The 22,533-nt window shown below is 39.4% G+C and overlaps 1 protein-coding gene across 2 annotated transcripts in view; it reads left to right on the top strand.

Moving 5' to 3' along the window:
- Nucleotides 1-22,533, top strand: part of KCTD3 (potassium channel tetramerization domain containing 3) — a 54,170-nt gene that overhangs the window by 18,444 nt on the left and 13,193 nt on the right. For both annotated transcript variants that reach the window (XM_030302387.1, XM_030302388.1), the window contains 4 exons: nt 10,507-10,622; nt 17,297-17,384; nt 17,510-17,626; nt 20,285-20,455. In XM_030302387.1, coding sequence (XP_030158247.1) covers nt 10,507-10,622; nt 17,297-17,384; nt 17,510-17,626; nt 20,285-20,455 — 492 coding nt within the window. The remainder of the gene's footprint in view (nt 1-10,506; nt 10,623-17,296; nt 17,385-17,509; nt 17,627-20,284; nt 20,456-22,533) is intronic.

The raw sequence follows: 22,533 nt of genomic DNA on the forward strand, positions 1-22,533 counted from the left end.
CCATTAAGAGATTTTGCTAGTGTATATTATATCTATTGTTACTTATCATTAGGGGAATTAAGGCTGAAATTTTTATAAATGTTTATTAATTAGTTTCAAAATAGCAATAATAAACCCGTTGTATGGTGACATGAATAACATTTTAATGAAAACTAGCTTTGTTTTCCAGAAATGTTTGTGAGAAGAGTGGCATTGGTTTACAGTTTTGTGAATCTCTAATATTTTACTGAATTCCAGTGCCTGCCTGTTTGTGCATTTAGTCTGCTGCATTATGTGTTTTTGGTTGATCTACATGAAGGAAATTTGGCTTTATGCAGATATGTAGTTGGAAAAAAAACATTTTAATAGTCTTTCCAGGTAATTGTGGACATTGTTTTTTTGCTACTTTTCCTAAACATTTGAAATCGTATCAATGAACTTTGCATACTCTGTTAAACTAAAATTCATCAATCTGTCTTATTTATTTAGTTTTTAATTTTTTTAATGTTTATTTTTGAGAGAGAGAGACAGACAGACAAAGCATGAGTGGGGGGGGAGGGGCAGAGAAAGAGAGAGACACAGAATCTGAAGCAGGCTCCAGGCTCTGAGCTGTCAGCCCAGAGCCCGACGCGGAGCTCGAACCCACTAACCGTGAGATCATGACCTGAGCCAAAGTTGGACACTTAACCGACTGAGCTACCCAGGTGCCCCTCAGCAGTCTATTTTATACTTTGAATGGATGTTTTATCCATGCGTGGTTTTGTGACATCATGCATTGGTCATTTGGAAAACGTTGGTTTACTGAGTTATGGAGATCTTCCAAATGTTGATATCTTTCATTGTACAATATCCAGGAAAAAAATCACTACTTATCACGTCTCTAAATTCTAATGTATTGGGACACCGTCACATTCCCTGTGGTAGATAAAAGTTTTCCACAATTCCAATTTTCACTTGAATCATTGAATTTTTATCATTGAAATAACAGGCTTATTTTGTTCTCTTTTGAGGGAAGTCTACTAAGTACTCAAATCTGAATTACAATGGTTTGTCACCCTTTCAGATAAAAATGACATTCTGTGAAAAGAGCTGCTAGGTTAGCTCTCAGCTCCAGCATTCGAGATGCTTTTCCTTGACTGACGTACACATAGTACTTAGTTACACGGAATATTAAGAACACATATACTCAAAATTGAGATTGAGTCAGTACAAAATGCTATATAAATTGCTTCATCAAAGACATTCTTAAACTGGCCTTTTTTTTCTTTCCTTGTGAGAGTGTGTGGCAGAGAATTGAATGACTGCTGGTACAGTTTGGTGCCCCTGCTTTAATTTGTGCTCAGGTGCCTGCCATTGTCACCCACGTTGCTTTGCATACCTACCATCAGTGCAACTGTCAACACAGATGTTTAAGTTTTTAATGTTTCGAGTATTTCGACACCGCATGCGTTTGTGGCCGTACATTCACGCAAAAGATCTTTAATGATTGATGGGTTCTGACACCAAATTAATAGAAGCAAAATACCAGGGTCAGCTACATCTGTATATGAATCTGTTTGCAGGACAAAAATGTAGTCTGGCTCACAGATACAAAAATGTAGTCTGTCTCTGCCAAGTCTTTAATTCAGGAACTTACTGTGTAATTGAAAAGTGGCAGCATTGTGATTTTTTTTTACTGACTTTTCATCTAGTAGGCATTCGGCATTGTCATGCGTCCCAGGCTTTCTCAGCTGCTAGCAGTTGTGTGCGCCTCTCTAGCCAGTCCAGCACCATAATTACCCTGTAAAGTGCTTCAGTGCCTCTTTCATTTCTACTTTGAAATTTTATAACAGTTCTGGCTTTTGAAGACCTTTTCACATCTTCATTTAAAATATTTTTTCTAGGGGCACATGAGTGGCTCAGTTGGATGAGCGTCCGGCTCTTGATTTTGGCTCAGGTTAAGATCCCAGGGTCATGGAATCGAGCCCCATTTTGGGCTCCGTGCTGAGCATGGAGCCTGCTTGGAATTCTCTCTCCCTCTGCCCCCCTCCCCTGCTGGCACATGCTCGTTCTCTCTCTCTCTCTCTCTCTCAAATAAAAATAAGTTTTTTTTTTGTTTTTTTTTTTTTAAGTTCATTTATTTTGAGAGAGACAGAGTGCGAACAGGGGAGGGAGGGGCAGAGAGAGGGAGAATGTCGAGTAGGCTCTGTGCTTTCAGTGCAGAACCCAACACTAGGGTTGAACTCACAAATCTGTGAGATCACGACCTGGGCTGGAATGGAGTCAGATGCTCAACCAACTGAGCTACCCAAGTGTCCCAAAATACTTGTCTTTAAACTGAGTATGTGATCTCAGTGTGCCCACAACTGGCATTAGGGTAGTATTCAGGAATGTTCTGTTGGATAGGCACAATAAGGCAAGTTATCAACATCTATACATTTGAGGGAAATAATAATTTTTGTTAATTCTAATAGTTATTTCCTATTTTCCTATTTTGCTCCAGTCTCCCTTCCATGTCATGTCTATATTTGTCAGCACCTTTAGACTTAGATGGCACAGCTGTGGGTTTTGCAGCAGACAAATGTTTTAATTTTATCATTTTGAAGCCAAAGAACCATCAATAAGTAAATGAAAAATGTATTAGAATAAACTTATTTTAGAATAAAGTATTTCAAACAGTTTCAAATAAAGTTTTAAAATTTGTAGAGATTTCCAGAGCATTTTTAATACTAATATTGCAAAACACAGCAACGTACGTATGTCTCAACTGTGTTTCTTTGTAGGCTCGAGGAAAGTTTGGGTTTTAAGGTAATTTTTTGGACAATAAAGAGGTTACAGAGGTTACAGCAGATAAAACTGAAGACAAACAGAACATAGTGGAAGTATTTCCAACAAACTAAGTTAATCTTGGGGAAACTTACAAAGTTAGTTATATCATACAGCTACCAATATGGACAATTCTAGGCAACATAAGAATAGATACATACATTCTGTTAGCTGTCATAGTGATGTCCCCATTATGTCAGGTAGCATCTGGAAGATTCCTCTGTATATTCTTGAGATAACGACAGTAAACAAGGCAAATAATTCTTTAATATTACATAAAAATAGTCTTGACCTCTCAGACTTCTAGAATGTGTCTCAGAGACCCACAGAGACTCACATACCACACTTTGAGAATTATTGTTCTAGACCACTTGCCTTCCCTTCTCTCCAGCTTCCCACCTGACCTCCCCACATTTCAAATCTCCTGTGAGTCATCGGGACTTCTACTTGGTATGTCTTCACCTGGGTCATTATCCTTTAGTGCTTTGAAGTTACCAGCTCTAGTTCCCCAGCTCAAACATTCTTTCACTTCCCTGGGATCTTTACTTATCGCTTCCCTTGTATCAGGTTTGGAATCTGTCATCACATTCCCTCTGGCACAGAGCCTCAGTTTCCTCGCACTACTCCCTTTGCTGTTTTTCCCTGAAGAAACCCCAACCCTGGTGGGGGTGCCTGGGTGGCTCAGTTAAGCATCGTCTGACTTTGACTCAGGTCATGATCTCATGGTTTGTGGGTTCAAGCCCCACATCAGGCTTTGTGCTGACAGCTCAGAGCTTGGAGCCTGCTTCAGATTCTGGGTCTCCCTTTCTGCCTCTCCCCTGCTTGCACTCTGTCTCTCTCTGTCTCTTAAAAATAAATGTTAAAAAATTTTGTTTTTTAAAAAGAAGTCCCAATCCTGGCCAAATCCACCTTTCTACCTGAATAGCTAAATATGACTTGGAAACAGAAATGCATGCATACAAAGCAATACTTCATCTCCATTCATGACCTCTACTCTCAGGTGGGCCTTTAAAAGCTACCCAGAAATGCTCATGTGTTATCCTTGTCACTTTGCCACTCTCCTAAATGACTATTTCACACTGTTTTCCTTTTCTTTAGACTTCCAGCACTTTCTGCCATTCTCATTGAGAGAGAATATCAAGTCATATCTGTGTATCTGTGCTCGTATATGCTGTTGTCCCATGTGTTACCGTGACTAAGTTGTCCCTGCTTTAAGGCCAACTGCATGCATTTTGTTGTATAACTAGATCCCGTTTGCTTTCACTTACAAGGAGCAAGGACATTGCTCCAGTAGCCGTTTGCTCTGTCTCCTGCGTCGTAAGGACTGCTCACCTCCTGCTCTTGGACCCTTTCCGCCAGCACACAGCCATGCTGTAATTCTGTGGTGAGAATAACAACAAAAACTACCCTACATTCTCTTCCAGGTTTTGCTCCATTTTTCTGCTTTCCTAAAGTAGAAGATAGGAGTTACCTGAACTTGTTTCAACGTCCTCCTCTGTTCTTTCCTGAAGTTGCTCTAATCATTCTTTTGCCCCCACTGCTTCATAAAACTACTCTTGTTAGTATGACCTGTGGTCTGTACTCTGCTAAATCCTGTGATCAATTCCGAGTCTCCTCTTATTAAAACTTTAGAGTTGTCGGGGCGCCTGGGTGGCGCAGTCGGTTAAGCGTCCGACTTCAGCCAGGTCACGATCTCGCGGTGCGTGAGTTTGAGCCCCGCGTCGGGCTCTGGGCTGATGGCTCAGAGCCTGGAGCCTGTTTCCGATTCTGTGTCTCCCTCTCTCTCTGCCCCTCCCCCGTTCATTCTCTGTCTCTCTCTGTCCCAAAAATAAATAAACGTTGAAAAAAAAAAAATTAAAAAAAAAAACAAAAAAACTTTAGAGCTGTCATTTGATACCATGATTCCTTTCCTTTGGAGGACTTTTCCTCTTTTGGCTTCCAGGATACTTTACAAATCCTGATTTTTATCCAACCTCCTTGTGTCTTATCAGTTCCTTTTTGATAGTTCCTCCTCATTTGACTGATTTCAAATTGTTGGAGGGCCCCAGAGCTCATCTTTCCTCTGTATTTATTCTGTTAGTGATCTCATACACTCTAATGGTGCTGTGTGCTGATGATTCACATTTTTATTTGTCTATTGTTGGCCCCTCCTCTGAACTTCAGAATTGTGTTTGTGTGAGGGGTCCCAAAGACCACTTCCAGTTTCAGTGGTTTGCACTCACAGGATTCAGCAAGAGCTACTTAGGGTTATGATTTATTACAATGAAAACATACAAAGCAAAATCAGTAAAAAGATGCATGGGATGAAGTCTAGTGGAAATCAAGTATAAGGTTTCAAGAATTTTCTTCCAGTGGTGTCCCAAAGGACATGCTTAATTTCTCCAGCAATGGATTGTAACAATACCTGTGGAATGACTGCCAGAGAAGCTCGTTGGACATTTGGTGCCCAGGATGTTTCCTGGAGGCTAGTCACAGAGGCAGCCTCTGCGTGGCACGTACTAGGGGTCCAGAGTTCCCAAAGGAAAGCAGGTGTTCACCATTAACCCCATTGTTTACACAGTTTAGGTTGTCTGTCACCATGGATTACATTTCCCTTGTCTAGTTTCATGAGTGGAATTACTTAGTATGTATTCTTTTGTGTCTGGCTTCTTTCATTTAGCATAATGTTTCTGAGATTCATCTATATTGTTGTATGTATCAGTGGCCCGTTCCTTTTTATTGCTGAGTAGTAGTCCATTGAATGAGTATCCTAGAATTTGTTTATCCATTTATCTGTTGATGGACATTTGGTTTATTTCCAGTTCAGAGGTGTTATAAATTCAAGAAGTCGTCTTTTGCTGGGCATGTTTTCTTTTCTTTCTTCTCTTGTTTTGTTTTGTTTAGTGAATATGTTTTCTCAAGGTAAATCAAGGTAAATAACCTAGCAGTGGAATTTCTGGGTCATATAAAAAGTATATGCTTAATGTTATAAGACACTTACAAACTGGTTTCCAGAGCAGTTGTATTATTTTACATTTCTGCTAGCAGTGTATGAGAGGAGTATTATACAGTGATTTTAATGGTGGTTTTAATTACATTTCGCTGTGGATTAATGATACTGAGTATCTCTTTCATGTGCTTTATTGGCCATTTATATTATTTCTTTTGGGATGTGTCTTTAAATCATTTTCTCACGGCACCCGGGTGGCTTGGTTGAGCATTCGATTCGGTTCACGTCAAGATCCCAGGGTTGTGGGATCCAGCCCCTCGTGGTTAGGCTCTGCGCTAAGTGTAGAATATGCCTGGTGTTCTCTCTCCTCCCTCTGCCCCTCTTCCCTGCTTGTGCATGCACTCTCTGTCTCTCTCTCTCAAAAAATAAAATTAAATTAAAAAAAATAATTGTTTGGGGCATCTGGGTGGCTCAGTCAGTTAAGCGGCTGACTTTGGCTCAGGTCATGATCTCACAGTTTCGTGAGTTCGAGCCCTGTGTCGCTTCTGTGCTGACAGCTCAGAGCCTGCTTGAGATTCTCCCTCTTTCTCTGCCCCTTGCCTGCTCATGCTCTCTGTGTCTCTCAAAATAAATAAACTAAAAAAAAAAAAAAAAAATCATTGTTCTCTTTTTATGAGGTTGTCATTCTATTATTGATTTGTGATAGTTCTTTATATATTCCAGATTAGAGGTTTGCAGCCAGGAATATTATCACCTAGGAGGCATGTGGAAATGTCTGGAGACATTTTTGATTGACACAGCTAAGGGAGTTCTTTGTGTGTATCCGTCTCTCTTCCTCCCTCCCTCCCTTCCCCTCTCCATTATCTCTTTCTCCTCTCCTTTTGTCTTCTTTTTGGAACTCAGCTTTGTATTAGACTACTTCATATTGGTCTAGAGATCACTGAAGCACTGTTGGTTTGTTTCACTTTTCTCCCCATTTTTAAAACAATTTAGATCAGTTTTTTTTATGCCTTTAATATTATTTACCCATTTTCTTCAGTTAAGCCCATCTAGTAAGTTTTTTATTTGCGATATTGGACTTTTAAGCTGCAAAATGACCTCTTTTGATTCCATTTTAGTTTGTTTTTCTGCTGAGGTTTCTTAACCTTTTTACTTATGATGTTCTACTTTTTATTAAATCCAGCATATTCATTATAGGTGTTTCGTTATTTTTTGACTTTAATTCCAGTATCTGGATCATCTCATATTTTTATTTCAGGCCCTATTCTACTTTGCACGTCTAGGAAGTTTTGACTGTATGCAGGGCATGTGCATGATACATCATATAGGGGATATGATTATGTTCTCTCTTAGAAGATGTGAGGTTAGTCCTGGTAGACAGTTAAATTACTGGAGGATCTTCTTGATCCTGCTGGCCTTGTTTTTGTGCTCTGTTAAGGGTAGTTAGCCTCGCTCTGCTTGATTTTTTTATTTAAAGGCTTGGCTCCTATTCAGGGGAGTGGTCCTTATTCCTAAAGTGTTGCCTTTTCTGGAGTCTTTACGGAAGGAATGTCTGAGGTGTTCATCCAGGGTTCTCCACTCTTCCTGAGCTGGAGTGACCCATGTAACCTCTGTCACCTGTACTCTGCACTCAGGCCTGTAGCAGCCTTTCTCTTCTGTTTTTTGGGGATTTTTCCTCTGCCCAGGTGCAGTCCGGCCTCTGCCAATGGGTAGGAAACCCGTGTGCAAACCTTCTGTGCCGCCGGCTCACTCACCCTGGCGCGCCTTTTTCTTACCACTTTGCTCTCAGGTTCTAGCCACCTCATCAGCTGCGCGCTCTACCTCAGTCTCTTCAGTTCAGGGAGAAGCCGTCACTCTGCCCGTGAGTTTGACCTCCCTGTGGTAGGGCCAGTAAAGCGCCCTGAACGCCGAAAGCCGGGTGAATGCGGGGCTCCTGGCTATTTCCCACCTTTGCGTCTTCAGCTACCCGTTGTCCGGTGCCTGAACACAGCTGCCTCGTGTGTTGTGGCCCGTTGTCGCTTCACAATGAGGAAAAATCCGGTGCCGTGTGTATGCCATCATGGCTGGCAGTGGGAGTCCTCCCTAACAACTGTAGGGAAAAAGTTTTAACGTTACAACTTTGAAATTATGATACACTGGTAATTAATTGTATGGAGAGAAAGTTAAGTTGTGTTTTCTCTCCCCTCCCCCACTCCTTTTTTCAAGCAGGCGCTTGTAACACGGCAGTGAGTGGAGATTTCAGGCCTTCCTTTGCTTTCAGAGGCCAGTGTGGTAGGGAGCTGTGCTGGGAGATGGTACGTGGTAATTTGTTCATGTCCAGTGAAAGAAACCACTTATTATTACAGATGTTCTTCAAACTTGACAACACCATCCAAAGAAAATTGTTTGGCTGGTTTGTCTGGGATAGAGCTCTTCTAGAGGTCGGGCTCCTTTCATCTTAACTTGTATAAGGCAGTGCTGCTGCATTGCTGCTATAAGCAGTATTTTGCTGAAAGGGTCCCCGAAGACAGGAACTTGTCATTACTTGTAGCGTGTCTTCCCTGTGGATAGTAGCCGAGATTGTTGAGCCTAAGCAGGAGTGACACTTTGAGTTTCTTGAGATCATTCAGAATGTCTTCCTTGATTTCCCTTGATTTCATCCTTCTCTAGAGTAATCGATGTTAGTTGGTTTTCTAGTTTTTATTTCCACCTTTAACGCGGCCCATAGTACTGAATATGGTTGGTTTCACATGTTCTAAACAATTGTTTTGCATCAAAATTAAAGGACTTCCTAAAATTGTGTTTGAGGTGATGATTTTCTGCTCTGGAGTGGCAGGTTTTTGGGTATGTGTGTTGTATTTTATTTTGCTGGGTTTTTGTTTTTTGTTTTTTGTTTTTTTGGTTGACAGGTTTGGTTGAGGTGGTGTATTCGTGTGTATATGTATTTATACATATAGATTATATATATGTATATGTATACATATATATATATATATATATATATACACACACACATATATATGACATTCTTAGCAATACTTACCACTTTTTTTTCTTTTTGTCCAGTGTAAATCATTTTTCCTCCTAGGTGCCTGGCTTTTTCAAAATTAGTTGAGAAATTTTTTTTGAAGATTTATTTTTGGACTGCCTGGCTGGTTCAGTCAGTGGAGCGTGCAACTCCTGATCTTGGGGTTTTGGGTTTGAGCTCTTCGTTGGGTGGAGAGATTACTTAAAAATATTTTTACATTTTTATGAAAAATAAAGAGGTTGCATGCTCCACCAACTGAGCCAGCCAGGTGCTCCTGGTTAAGAATTTTCAAGGCATTTATTGCTGCTGGTCTTGTCTTGTATGTAGTTCACAGTTCTGAACAGAAAGGGAAATACTGTGCACTGGTGTAAGAGTCAAAAGAAATCAGTTACCTTTTCTGGATTATGCTTTCAGTACACGCTGCAATTGCAGTTAATTGGTTTGTTTCTTCCCATGAGTTCTTCAGAGCCTTATGCATCATGTTTTTCTATTATATATTGTCCAGAAACGACTCTAAAGGGCCATAATGCCATACCAAAGTGAGCCTAGAATTCTAGAATTCTTTTAGCTATTCTTGGGTCTTCTGCTATTGATGTGGGATATTTGCTCCTTATAGCCTCCCTTCCTACATCCCCTCTTTCCCTTTTCTCTGATTCTCTGGGCTTGCCCATCCTCCCCGCCCCACCACCATTTGGTGAAGTATTTACCTTAAAAAAAAACTCAGATGGCTTCTTTTCTAAAAAATACCTTCAAACCTCTTTTCTTAACACCCCCCCCCCTTTATTCCTCTGGACGTTACTTGATCCTGTGTATCCACATCTTTTAGTTATTGTTGTGTTATGGTATAATTGGTTGTTTGCATTTTTTCTCTTTTAAACCTTAAGTACCCGGTAATATCCTGTCTGTTCATGTGTTTCATCCTATGGCCTGATATGATGCCTGTTGAATGAATTAAATGGAGATCTGCAGTGCTGAGAGACAAGGAGTTTAAAATAATTTGAGTAAACGCTTGAATGTTTTTAGTAAGATTTCTTGCTGCCTTTTTTTCTTTGTGTGTGCGCGCATGTGTGTGTGTGTGTGCGCGCGCGCGTGTGTGTATCCAGATTTCTGGACATGTTCTTAGATAGTTAAGGCTGCCAAGTCTCTGTCTTGAGATCAATGGTTCCCAAATACCCCAGTCATTAGCAAGCTGTAGCTAAATCTCATATAGGTTTTATAAAGGTGTAATGGGTTTTCTGATTTAGTGAGTCTGGGGTGAATCTTAGGATTCTTTTTATTTTGTTCACTTAAAAAAAATTTTTTTTTAATTAGTTTTCTTTATTTTTGAGAGGCAGAGAGAGACAGAGCGTGTGTGGGGGAGGGGCAGAGAGAGGGAGACACAGAATCCCAAGCAGGCTCCAGGCTCTGAGCTGTCAGCACAGAGCCTGATGCGGGGCCCGAACTCATGAACCTTGAGATCATAACCTGAGCCGAAGTCGAATGCTCAACTGACTGAGCCACCCAGGTGCCTCGTCATTTTGTTCGCTTTAAATTTACCTGGTTATTTTGATGGTCAACCAAGTGTGGGAACCACAGCTTTAGATAATACGGTGTTTTAGGGTAAGGTTACTTAGGGCAGCTGCTTATGAGCTTACCAAGTTTCTTGTTTTTGATCCCTAAAGGGTCTAGCATATAACTTATGGAAATGAGAACACATTTAGTCACCTTGAAGATGTTTCTAATCTGGGTTTTGATGAATTCTAAAGATAGTGACTATTTAACTCTTTATTTTTTATTATCATTTAAGGAGTGTTCAGCCTTGGTGTTCCTGTAGATGCTCTCTTCTTTATCGGTAACCAGTTGGTGGCTACGAGTCATACAGGGAAAGTGGGAGTATGGAATGCCGTCACTCAGCACTGGCAGGTTAGTTTTAACTAAAGCACATTACAGAAAATGTTTCTGAAACTCATGCTGATTATGCATTTGCTTCATTTTTGTAGAATTCATAGCATAATGATTAGATATTCGTGTATATTGCAGAATGGTCACAGTAAGCCTAGTTTAACATCTTTCACCAAATGCAGTTACAGAATTTCTTTCTTGTTTCAAGAATTTTAAAAGATAAACTCTTAGCAACTTTCAGATGTGCGATGTAGTATAAACTATAGCTGCTATGCTGTACATTACATTCCCTTGACTTATTTTATAACTGGAAGTTTGTATCTTTGTATTTTTGTTTAAGTAGGCTCTACGCCCAATGTTGGGCTTGAACTCACAACCCTGAGATCAAGAGTTGCATGCTCTAAGGTCTGAGCTGGCCAGGCCCTTACTTTTTTTCTTTTTTTTTTTAAATCTTAAAAAAAATGTTATTATATATGTGTGTGTGTGTGTGTGTGTGTGTTTATATATTTTAGATTTTTTAAAAGTTTATTTTGAGAGAGAATGAGAGAGCGTGAGTGGGGAGGGACAGAGAGAGAGAAGAGAGAGAGAGGTGGAGGGAGGGAGGGAGGGAGAGAGAGAGAGAGAGGGAGGGAGAGAGAGAGAGAGAATCCTAAGCAAGCTCCGCATTATCAGTGCAGAGCTGGACAAGGGGCTGGAACTGAACCAGGGTTTAAAACAACTGAGATCATGACCTGAGTGGAAATCAAGAGTTGGAAACTTAACCAACTGAGCCACCCAGGCGCCCCTTACCTTTTATCTTTTGGTTTTGTTTTGTTTTGTTTGTTTGTTTGTTTCTAGGTTCCACATAAGTGAAATCATAGGAATTTGTCTTTCTTGGTCTGATTTTTTTCATTTAACATAATGCCCTCAAGGTCCATCCACATTATTATAAATGACAATGTTTTCTTCTTTCTTTCTTTCTCTTTCTTTCTTTCTTTCTTTCTTTCTTTCTTTCTTTCTTTCGTGGTTGAGTAATATTCCAATGTATATTTACACTACATGTTCTTTATCTCTCCATCCATGGATGGACACTTACACTGTTTCCATATCTTGGCTATTTTAAATAATGCTGTAGGGAATATGGTGGTACCTATAACTTTTTTGAGTTAGTGTTTTTGTTTACTTCAGATATCTACCCTGCAGTGGAATTGCTGGATCCTATGATAGTTCTATTTTTAATTTTTTGAGAAACCTTCCTACTATTTTCCATAGTGGCTGTAACAATTTACCTTCCGACCAACAGTGCACGAGAGATCCCTTTTCTCCACATCCTTGCCAACACTTGTTACTTCTTGTTTTTTGATAATAGCTATTCTAACAGGTGTGAGGTGATAACTCATTGTGGTTCTGATTTGCATTTCCCTGACGATGAGTGATACTGAGCATGCTTTCATGCACCTGTTGGCCATCTGTATGTCTTTGGAGAACTGCCTATTCAAATCCTCTACCCATTTTTTTTGTTTTTATTTTTGATTACATAAAATATTACATATATTTATAGTGACATTTACTTCTAGATACAGATTTGATTATGTTTTGAAGAATGTTTAGTTACTTGGGAAAATGAGTATTTAAACTGTGGTTTGGTGTTTCATATTTTTGAAATGTTTTAACTTAACATGCTTTGGGAATAGTAGTCCAGGCAAACTTCATTTCCTGAGTAAAGCTCAGAACTTTGTGAAAATACGTAGCCTGTTCAGAGAAGATAGCAAGCTAAATGATCTCAAGTACTTGAGAGGAACAAGAGGATAAGACTGTAAAAGAGTTAATGCTTGATTCTGAAGGAGAGAAGAAAAATTAAAGGACTTAAGTAGAGAGTAACATGATTAGATCCCTGTTTTAGGAAGGTAGCAGCATTAACTACTATGAAAGCAGGGCTGGAGATCAGGGGTAATCCAGCAAAGAAGCAGACAGATTTGACGAAAGGCAGTGATGGTAGAGATGGCAAAGATGAGCCTATTTGAAAAACATTTCATAAGCCTTCCTAAACGTACAGGATTGGTGTCTGGTTTGGGTGTGGAAAATTAAAGGAGAGGGAGATGTATTTCCAGTTTTGGATTGCTAGTTTTGACAGTCGGGTGGATATAATAAGTTGACAGGGAACATGTTTACTCTGAGATTCCTGTAGGCATCAAAATGAATGTGTGCAGTACACATTTGGGAGCATTCCTTTGGAATTTAGGAAGGAAGAAAGGGCTAGAAAGTAGTATTTAGAAACCACAATGCTGGGGCGCCTGGGTGGCGCAGTCGGCTAAGCGTCCGACTTCAGCCAGGTCACGATCTCGCGGTCCGTGAGTTCGAGCCCCGCGTCGGGCTCTGGGCTGATGGCTCAGAGCCTGGAGCCTGTTTCCGATTCTGTGTCTCCCTCTCTGTCTGCCCCTCCCCCGTTCATGCTCTGTCTCTCTCTGTCCCAAAAATAAATAAACGTTGAAAAAAAAAATTAAAAAAAAAAAAAAAGAAACCACAATGCTTCTATGACAACTGAAAAAGTAAGAACTGATTTAAGGTTTTCTGTTGAGAGGATGTACATAGGAAGAAAAAGAAGTCTGGGAAACATTAGCATTTAAGGGGACAAGATAAGGAAACCAAGAGCCACAGGAACATACATGATTGAGAAATAACATTAGTCTAGGATATGATTTGTAAATATAAGTTAATTAGGTTTTGTTTGGGGCAAGCCAGATTGTGGGAACTGAAGAATCAAAAGACCAGGGATTGGACACAGCAAACTCGGAGTTAGCTTTCAAGAAGTTTGGTGGTGAAGGAAAGCAAGGAGACAAAGTGATAGCGTGAGAATCAAGGCTGGGTGGTAGAAAAGATGTTCAGTGTTTTGTTTTTTTTCTCTAAGATGAGAGAAGCTTGAGCATGGTTGTAGTCAGAGGGAAGTTGTCTGAGAAAGCACATGGAGGGTGAAAGAATGGAGATGATCTCTCATCCCATCGAAGTCAGGAATGTATGAGATGTAAAACAGCTTAGAGACTTTCACCCATCAGAAACTAGAGATGCCTCCTTCTCTGATGAAAGAGTAAGGAAGGAGGATTGAAGAACATAAATTCAGTGGAAGACAAAGGCACTGGAAGTATGTATCGAGGATTGCAGAGATTGTAATTTGTACATTTGTAGTGGACCTGGGTGATAGAACTATGTGAGTGTCTCCATTAGTGCTCAGTACTGGGAATAAATAGGAGCAAGAGGAAAGAAACCAGCATTAGCCTGATCCAGGATTGGAGAGTTAATAAAGTGGATATGACACACCAAGGGATGAGAAAACATAAAGATGGCAAAGTAGTTGAAATCATGAGATCAAGAAGTAAGGAAGTGCCAGGTGGACGGAGGAGGAAGCAGGGATGTCAAGGGACTCGAGGGATGTTAGAGCCAACTGATGATTAGTAAGGAGTGAGAATTGTTGGGAAGACAGGAAGTGATACCTCTGTAAAGAGGAATGTGAATTTTTAATGATTAACGGAAGGTCTGCTTTCAGATAGGTTATTTGACAAATTATGTCAAATCTGAGCTTTTAGTGGGTAGGTGAAGCTATACTAGCTGTGCCATAAATTTGGGTTCCTAAAGGAACATACTTCTTTATTCTTTTTTTAAACCAATGTTTCTAAAACTACATATAAAAGTGTTCATATCTTTGGGATCCTGAAAACTCTGCCGGCTTCCTCAAAGTGCCCTTTATTCTAAAGCTTTTATTCCCATGTAAAGCCTGATGATTCTCGTTTGGTGTACGCATGAATTGAAAACCGTATCCGACAAAGCAGGTTTGTTTCTACATTTCAGGAAGACCTTGGGAAAGTTGAGCATTCAGCATACAAGCCTTGTAAACCAACTAGGTGAACTTCACTGTAGTGTAGAGGTGGCATGTAATGAAGTCTCAGCGTCTGTGGTGCAGACGTCCCTGGGCAGTTACCGGACCCCAGGCTGACCCGAGTGCTGTGATGCTGGTTGAGTAGGTTCTCATTTGGCCTTTAGCAACAGTTCTGCCCTCGAATAACACACAAAGTATGTGGGACAGCTGTTGTATATTCAAGGTTGATTTGAAGTATTTGAATCAGATGAATGAGAGAGAGAGAGAGAGAGAGAGTGTGTGTGTGTGTGCGTGTGTGCGCGTGCGTGCACGTGCGCGCATGTGTAAGTTCTAAAAGCTGTTGTGAAATTTTCGTTGGTGTAGCAGTTCTTAAAACAGCTGCAATAAGATTTTAAGGAAAATTTCCTAAAAGCATTGTATCTGATTTGGGTAAGAAAAAAGAAAAATTTTTTTTTGTTTGTTTTAGTGCCTCAATGAAAGAGGCATTAAAGAAACGCCCTTTGATAAGAAGGATATTCATACTTCGAAGGGGAAGCACTGGGACGAAATACACATCAGCAAAGAAATTGATAGGCTGGTAAATCTAAATAAGTGATTATTTAATAAGTAATGGATAAGGATAAAAACATAGTGTTAAAAATGATGATTATCTAGGTAGAGATTGTGGTTGAAAGATTCTAGGGCCTTTGTAGTGCTTGGGAACACAGATTGATTTTTTTTTTTATACTGATTATTTTCAAATTGTATATCATTTAATTTTGTACATAGAGATAATGATAATCATCATGTGCTACCTTAGAAGAGAAAATCCACTTCCATTGTAGATCTGTGACCATCATGTCTGAACCAAATACATTAATCAGTACGATTTCTCAGGTTCTTGATGTGAAGTTGTTAGGATAAAGAAGAAGAGGCCCCAGAATGACTGTCTCTCACTTATGCTAGGAGAGAAGAACTCAGTCCTAACTCCTCTATAATTTATCATCCTCTGCTTTCTCTGTTCTTCTTGTACTGAGGGGTAGACATGAAGGAAAAGCAGGATTTAGGTCAAGGGTTGCAGAAAAAGAGGTTGTAGAAGGTTCTGGTCTTAGAGCCTATCTTCCCAGAGAACCAATGGTAGAAATGTTTGCCTTGGATGTGTGTGAGGACGCTCCAGGCTGCAGCCACTCTTTCATTGATAAGGGATCTAAAAGGAGAGGAATCTCATGCCCTTATCTGTCCCCATCCCCCTACTCTCAAGATTCTGGAGTAGGAGTTGAAGTTCTTCCTAGAGTATTGGAACTAAAAAAAATGAACTTGGCATGAGAAAACTGGTCATTGGCGTTAAAGCAGCCTTCCCTCCATTCTTCAGACACCTTTACTCATATCACTGAAAGGCTCTCAGGGTTTACCTGCTACAAAACTCATTGGCTCTGATGAAACGGAAACCCTGACCTGAGGTTAGTGCAGGGGTGGGGGTGGGGGGATGGTAATTGAGTCTTTGAGATATTTCCGTGTACGACACCAGAAGGTTCACACAGGAATTAGGGTCATGTGCATGCAGCTTTAGAGGAATCATTGCTTCCAACTTTTAGCATTTGGTTAAATTTGTTCCTTTTATTTAGAAGGGACCCATATTGTACACTTTTATACTTGCTGTTCTGTTTGACATGGCCCTTCCTCTACCTAACTCATATTTGACTTTTTTGATTTTCATGCTTCGCTCCCTTTCTGAACTTTTCCCTGATCTTTGCCCTTTTAAACCCCTCCCTGGGATTGAGATGAGAGTCCTCCCTGCTCTCTGGTGTAGCACACTCTATTTTAGGGCCTCTCACACTGTGATTTTCTTTTTTTCCTTTCTTGCCCTCAAGTTTACAAGCTCTTACAGAGCAAGTGATGTCTCACATCCCTTATCCAGCCCAGTTACTCTTTCTCTCGGGTAATACCTGATACATGAGAAATAGTTCATTTAAATGTCATCTGTGAAGTTTCATGTGACTCTCACCTGGCTATGCATAGGGAAGATTCATTTTGATCTTATTGCCACTGCTCTAAAAAACATTTTTTGTTTGTTGCTTTGTTTTCTAGTAAAATTGTGCCCTTTGCTTTTCTTGTAGCACAAATACAGGCAGTTATTAATTTTTAACTAGACTGATTTGCTCGGGAAGCTGACTTTTTTATTCTAGTACTTGAAAACACAAAAACTTAAAGGAATTTTTTTGTCCTGCCATTTCCTAGGAAACAGGGGTCTACAGCAGAATGAAGATAGAGATTACCATTTTGTCAAAGACATGGTGATAAATTATCAAGGGAGCAAGTGCTATTTGGCGATCAGTCTGTTTTCTAGTTCTGTCCCTTACTACATGAATTTAGGCAGGCCATTTAATCTCTTCTATAGAAGAGAGAAGGAGGAAGGAACCTGGTCAGATTGTGCCTTCAACTTTAATGCATGCTGTGAGCTCACAACCACTTGCAAAGAAAAGAGATAATCCATGGGAATTCTGATAGGCGGTGCTGCCTTTAGAAATACATTTTTTTTTTTTTTAAAGCCTTAAAAGGACCTGTATTGACAGCTCTTCACAGTTCCCTGTGGGAACTAAAGAAAGTAATTTTCTAAGCCCTATTTAAATTAGATATTAGTGGTTTGGTTTTTTTAATTTCATTGAGTAATCTCCACACCCAATGTGGGGCTCAAACTCACAACACCCGCATTAAGAGTCGCCCACGCTACTGATACAGCGAGCCAAGCGCCCCTAGTGAGTTTTGTTGTCGTTGGTATTGTTAAAAGTGTCAAATTTTTAAGGAAATTGAGCAGTAAATACAAATTATTAATATTTAACATCTAATAATAATCTTCCTGCATCAGGTTCAAGATGTTGTCCCTATAACCAGTTACGACACTGCTGGCTCATTCCTTCTGTTAGGATGTAACAATGGATCAATATATTACATCGGTAAGCTTATGGGCATTTAACCCTGGTCCTGTTTTATATCGGTTTTTAAAAATAAAATATTGCCTTCTGTAGTTTTAAGTAGATGCACTATTATAATATTATTTAAAATTTTTGGGTTTTTTTAGATATGCAGAAGTTTCCTTTGAGAATGAAAGATAATGATCTTCTTGTAACCGAGCTTTATCACGATCCTTCAAATGATGCCATTACTGCGCTGAGTGTTTACCTCACACCCAAAACAAGTTAGTACATGGCAGCGTTCTGATAAATTCTTGACCGTTTCTGAGAATTTATGTTTATTTATTGGTTTATTATGCTAAAACGAATCCAGTCCTTTCTCTTTGAGAACTGCAGTTCTAAGAGTATCATCTCTATTAGTTTACAGTTCATATTCGTTATATATTAAAGTTAAACGTGACGATTAAACAAGCATAAGTTGAGGTGGGAAGTTAGAACTTTTCTTCTTCTGAATTATATTTAAGTCATATCATAATAGTATTGACTAAAATTATTAAAAAAAAACAATTTGCACATTGACCTTCCTATTTACCCTAGCTTATTTTGTTTTGAAATTAGAAGCTTTTGTTTTTTTCAGCTGAAAGCAAGAAGGCTCTCAGACTGTTAATCTCTTGTGGATATTGTCTTGTTCCCTTGGGAAATTTTTAAGTTATGGGAAAAGACATTTTATTTGGAGGTTTAGTATCTGTAGCTTTCATTATCTTTCAAAGGCCATTGCGATGAAATTAACAAACCTGTTCTGTAAATTAAGGATTTTTATTATATTTTTTATATTTTTATATTCTAGATTGAAAGATAAACATAAATGGAAAGTTGAAAATTTAAATGAAAAGAATTCTAGGAAATATTAACATGTGTCCAGTAATGTTAATAAATTTGAATGTTATTTGTGTTAAATCATTTTATTGACTTCATTGAAAGCAATCATTATCTTTAATGTGAAATAAATATTCTAATTTATGCAGATGATTTTATTTAAAATTATAGTAGGATTTCAACTGTTATGCTAAATGGGTCAGCAAACTGCCCTTTTTATCGATGGTCTTACATATTGCATTGGCTGCTTTGGGCAACAGTTGACAGAGTTGTATGATTATGACAGACTGTATGGCATGCATAGTTTAAAATATTTGCCATCTAGCCTTTCACAGAAAGTTTGCTCACCTCTGCTCTAGAATGAGATGTACATTTTTTAAATCTAATTAAAAAGGGAGGAGAAAACTTCTTTTGCAATGGCAAGGGGAGAATGGAGTCACTTTTTAGGTTATGAGAAGTGTTTCCTATGGTATATTCTTTCTCTTTTGATTCAGATATTTTTGGGTGAATCAGGAAGGATAACTACTAAAGCCAAGAAATTCTCTGTGAACCTTTTTAAGTACATAGTTCACTGAATTCCATTCTGTCTTTAAATATGTGGTAGAGTTTGGGCACTTTTTTTTTCTTCCTTTTTAATGCTTATTTATATATTTTGAGAGAGCGAGAGAGAGAACGCGCACATTGGGGAGGGGCAGAGAGAGAGAGATGGATAGAGAGACGCCCAAGCAGCCTCTGTGCTGTCAGTACAGAGCCCGATGTTGAGCTCAAACTCATGAACCATGAGATCATGACCTGAGCTGAAATCAAGAGTCAGATGCTTAAGTGACTGAGCTACCCAGGTGCCCCTGGACACATTCATTCATTCATTCATTCACTCATTCATTCATTTAAAAAAGCCACAGATGAACTTCACATGATGAGCTGTACGTGATTAGAAGAGACACCGTAGTAAGTAAGTATGATGTAAGCAATATAATGGGTGTATTTGTTTCAGAGCTAAGTATTTTGAATTTGTTAAATAGTATGTACTTGATTATTCAAGAAAGATTCAATAATATAGCAAAAGTAAAAGTAGGAACGCCTGGGTGGCTCAGTCAGTTAAGCATCTGACTTCAGCTCAGGACATGATCTCGCAGTCCATGGGTTTAACCCCATGTTGGGCTCTGTGTTGACAGCTCAGAGCCTGGAGCTGCTTTAGATTCTGTGTTTCCCTCTCTCTGCCCCTCCCCTCCTCACACTCTTTCTGCCTCTTTCTCTCTCTCCCTCAAAAAATAAATTAAAAAAAAATTAAATAAGTCAGGCAGAGAAAGACAGATACTGTATGTTTTCACTCATGGGTGGACCCTGAGAAACTTAACAGAAGACCGGGGGGAGAAGTTACAGAGAGGGAAGGAGGCAAACCATAAGAGACTCCTAAATACTGAGAACAAACTGAGGGTTGATGGGGGATGGGGGAAAGGGGAAAGTGGGTGATGGGCATTGAGGAGGGCGCCTGTTGGGATGAGCACTGGGTGTTGTATGGAAACCAATTTGACAATAAATTATATAAAAAAATAAAAATAAGTAAATAAACTTAAAAAGTAATAATAAAAAAATTTAAAATAAGTAAAACATGGTCTTAGACTAGACTATGAATAGACTAGAAATAATATGGAATATTCCTTTAGGAATACTGTGTTGCGTCAGTGGTATTCTTAGCATGTCAGATTTACTAACTCTTTAAACATCTATTGAGGACTTGCTGTGTCTCAGGCACTCTGTAAGGATGACTGTGATTCAGTCTGTCTCAGTAACGAATAGAGGTAGATAGACTTGGAAATAGCGGATTGGTTTGTTACAGTTGCTGTGCTAGAGCATAACATACAGTCCAGGGGAGGGTTGAATAGATTTATCTGGAAGTGAGGGTTAGGAAATGACTTGTAAAGGAAATCATGATTCGAAGTTGGTCAGAGAGGTCTTAGGGTTTCTGGGCTCAGCTGGATCTGGGGACTCAGAAAAGCACTGCCTCTTTTATCCCTTTCTGTCATCATCTGAAACGCCGCCTTTCCACTTCTGAACTCGTGCAGGTGTGTCTGGTAACTGGATTGAGATTGCTTACGGTACGAGCTCCGGAGCTGTGCGAGTGATTGTTCAGCACCCAGAGACGGTGGGCTCGGGCCCTCAGCTTTTTCAGACTTTCACAGTTCATCGAAGTCCTGTTACAAAAATCATGCTATCTGAGAAGCATCTTGTATCAGGTAAAGTGATTTTAGGTACTGACGAGGAGTGTGCTTCATGTGCAGCCTTGCCTTGTGGGTAATTTCCCACACTCCTACAAATGGAAAGAATGTGTATATACACATGTATTTATATATGAATTTGGGAAAGAGTTAACCGTATCTTTTATTTATTTTCTATTCTAATATTTTGTTCTCATGGCACATTTTATTTTAAAATATTTATTATAATCCTGTTGAGATGGAATAGAGAAGTTTTCCAAGTATGAATTTTATGTAAATTTGGTTGTATTTTCTTAAGATTTAAAGCTAAAGTTGTAGATATATGTGTGTATTTGTTGATCATTTTCTAAAAATATTAAAAACTAGTAGAATGTATAAAGAGATTACTTGAAGAGAATTACATTTTTTGTGAGTTGTTTCTTAGTCATAAAGTTTTTTTTAATGTAAACACTAATTAGATACTGTATTAAAAATGATGCAGATATGTGACACACAGAGCATAGTGATCACAGTAAAATTCCATTGATGAGGTTCATTGTGTATGATGATTTCAAAAAGGCTTCATTTTAATGTAATTTTGAGTCAGGTGTGTCAGTAGAGCTTGCTCTTACATTAAATCTTTTGTAGATCAGTTCCTGCCTAACTTAAACTTTTTATAAGCATCATTTCCATCTATCAAGTTTGTTTATATGAAGACTACATAATATTAAAAGGTGATGCATCTTTCACTCATCTCCAGTCTGATTAAACACTAAATGGAGCTAAAGTACGTTGTCCATGAATGGATGGATGGGTGAGTGGGTGTGTGGGTGGATGAGTATGTTTTTATTGATATCTAATTATTTGAGTATAAAGTCTGATTGTTTTGAGTATAATTCTGCCTCCCTGAAATAATCAGTCTCCTCTTCCGGCTCTCATAAAGCAACTCACCTGCCTCACTGAAGAGTCTTTCTCATGCTCTTGCTGGTTCCTCCTCTTTTGCCCAATGACTAAGTGTTGGATTGCCTCAGAGCTCTTTCCTAGATTCTCCATTCTTCCTTGTCTGTAGTTTTCCTGCAGATTTGGGTGTTATCATCTATATGCCAGTGACTCCTAGACTGTCCACTTGTGACCATTCGCACAGTTCCAAGTTTGTATGTCCAGTGCCTGTCTCTGGTCATGTGTTTCAGAGACATGTCAGAATTAACCTGGGTAAATGGCACTTTTGATTTTTCTCTCAGAGGCCATCTTAGTACACAACATCACCATCTGCTTATTTCGTCAAGCTGAAAACCCAAGAATCCCCTTTGATTCCTTCCTTTCTCTCACCCACACAAACGTGTAATCTGTCAGTAAGTCCTTCTGGCTTTGCTTCAGCCTACGTCACAAATCTGACCATTTGGTGTCCATTGCTGCCAACTTGGTAGCTCAGATCATTTCTCCCCTAGATCACGGAGCTGAGTTGTTTTGCCTGTTTCTGTCTCACCTTTTCTTAAAATGTTTATCTGTTTTGAGAGAGAGAGACCATGTGTGTGGGTACATGGGGGAGGGGCGAAAGGGAGGGAGAATGAGAATCCCAGCAGGCTCCATGCTGTCAGCACAAAGCCTGACGTGGGGCTCAGTCCCACTTACCATGAGATCATGACCTGAGCCAAAGTCAAGAGTCAGATGCCCAACCGACTGAGCCACCCGGGTGCCCGTCTGTCTTGCCTTTCTATGGTACATGTTCTTTATGGTACATAGCATCCAGAAAGATCTTCTAAAAATGTGAACCATGTCTGACTCCCAGTGGCTTCTTACGGTATCCTACTGTATCCTACTGTATTATAAATAAACTAGTAGTGTTCTTCCTGTTACGGGTCTTCTTTTCAGGCCTCTTTTCCTCCCTATGCTTTATGTCACATATTGCTCACAATACCCTAACCCTTTAAAGGCTTTCGATTTCTTAGAAATGCCGCAGAACTTTTGCACTCGTTCTTTTTAGTTGAAATGTTTTGCCCCTAGATATTTGTTTGGCAGCTGTCCTGTCATTCAGGTCCCATTTCCAGTACCTTCTCAGTGAGGCCACCCAGCCTAAATTAGCCAAACCTCTATCAGGTCACTTTCTCTGTCATCAT

The sequence above is a fragment of the Lynx canadensis genome, chromosome F1 (genome assembly GCF_007474595.2).
Source record: "Lynx canadensis isolate LIC74 chromosome F1, mLynCan4.pri.v2, whole genome shotgun sequence".
Classification (NCBI taxonomy): domain Eukaryota; kingdom Metazoa; phylum Chordata; class Mammalia; order Carnivora; family Felidae; genus Lynx; species Lynx canadensis.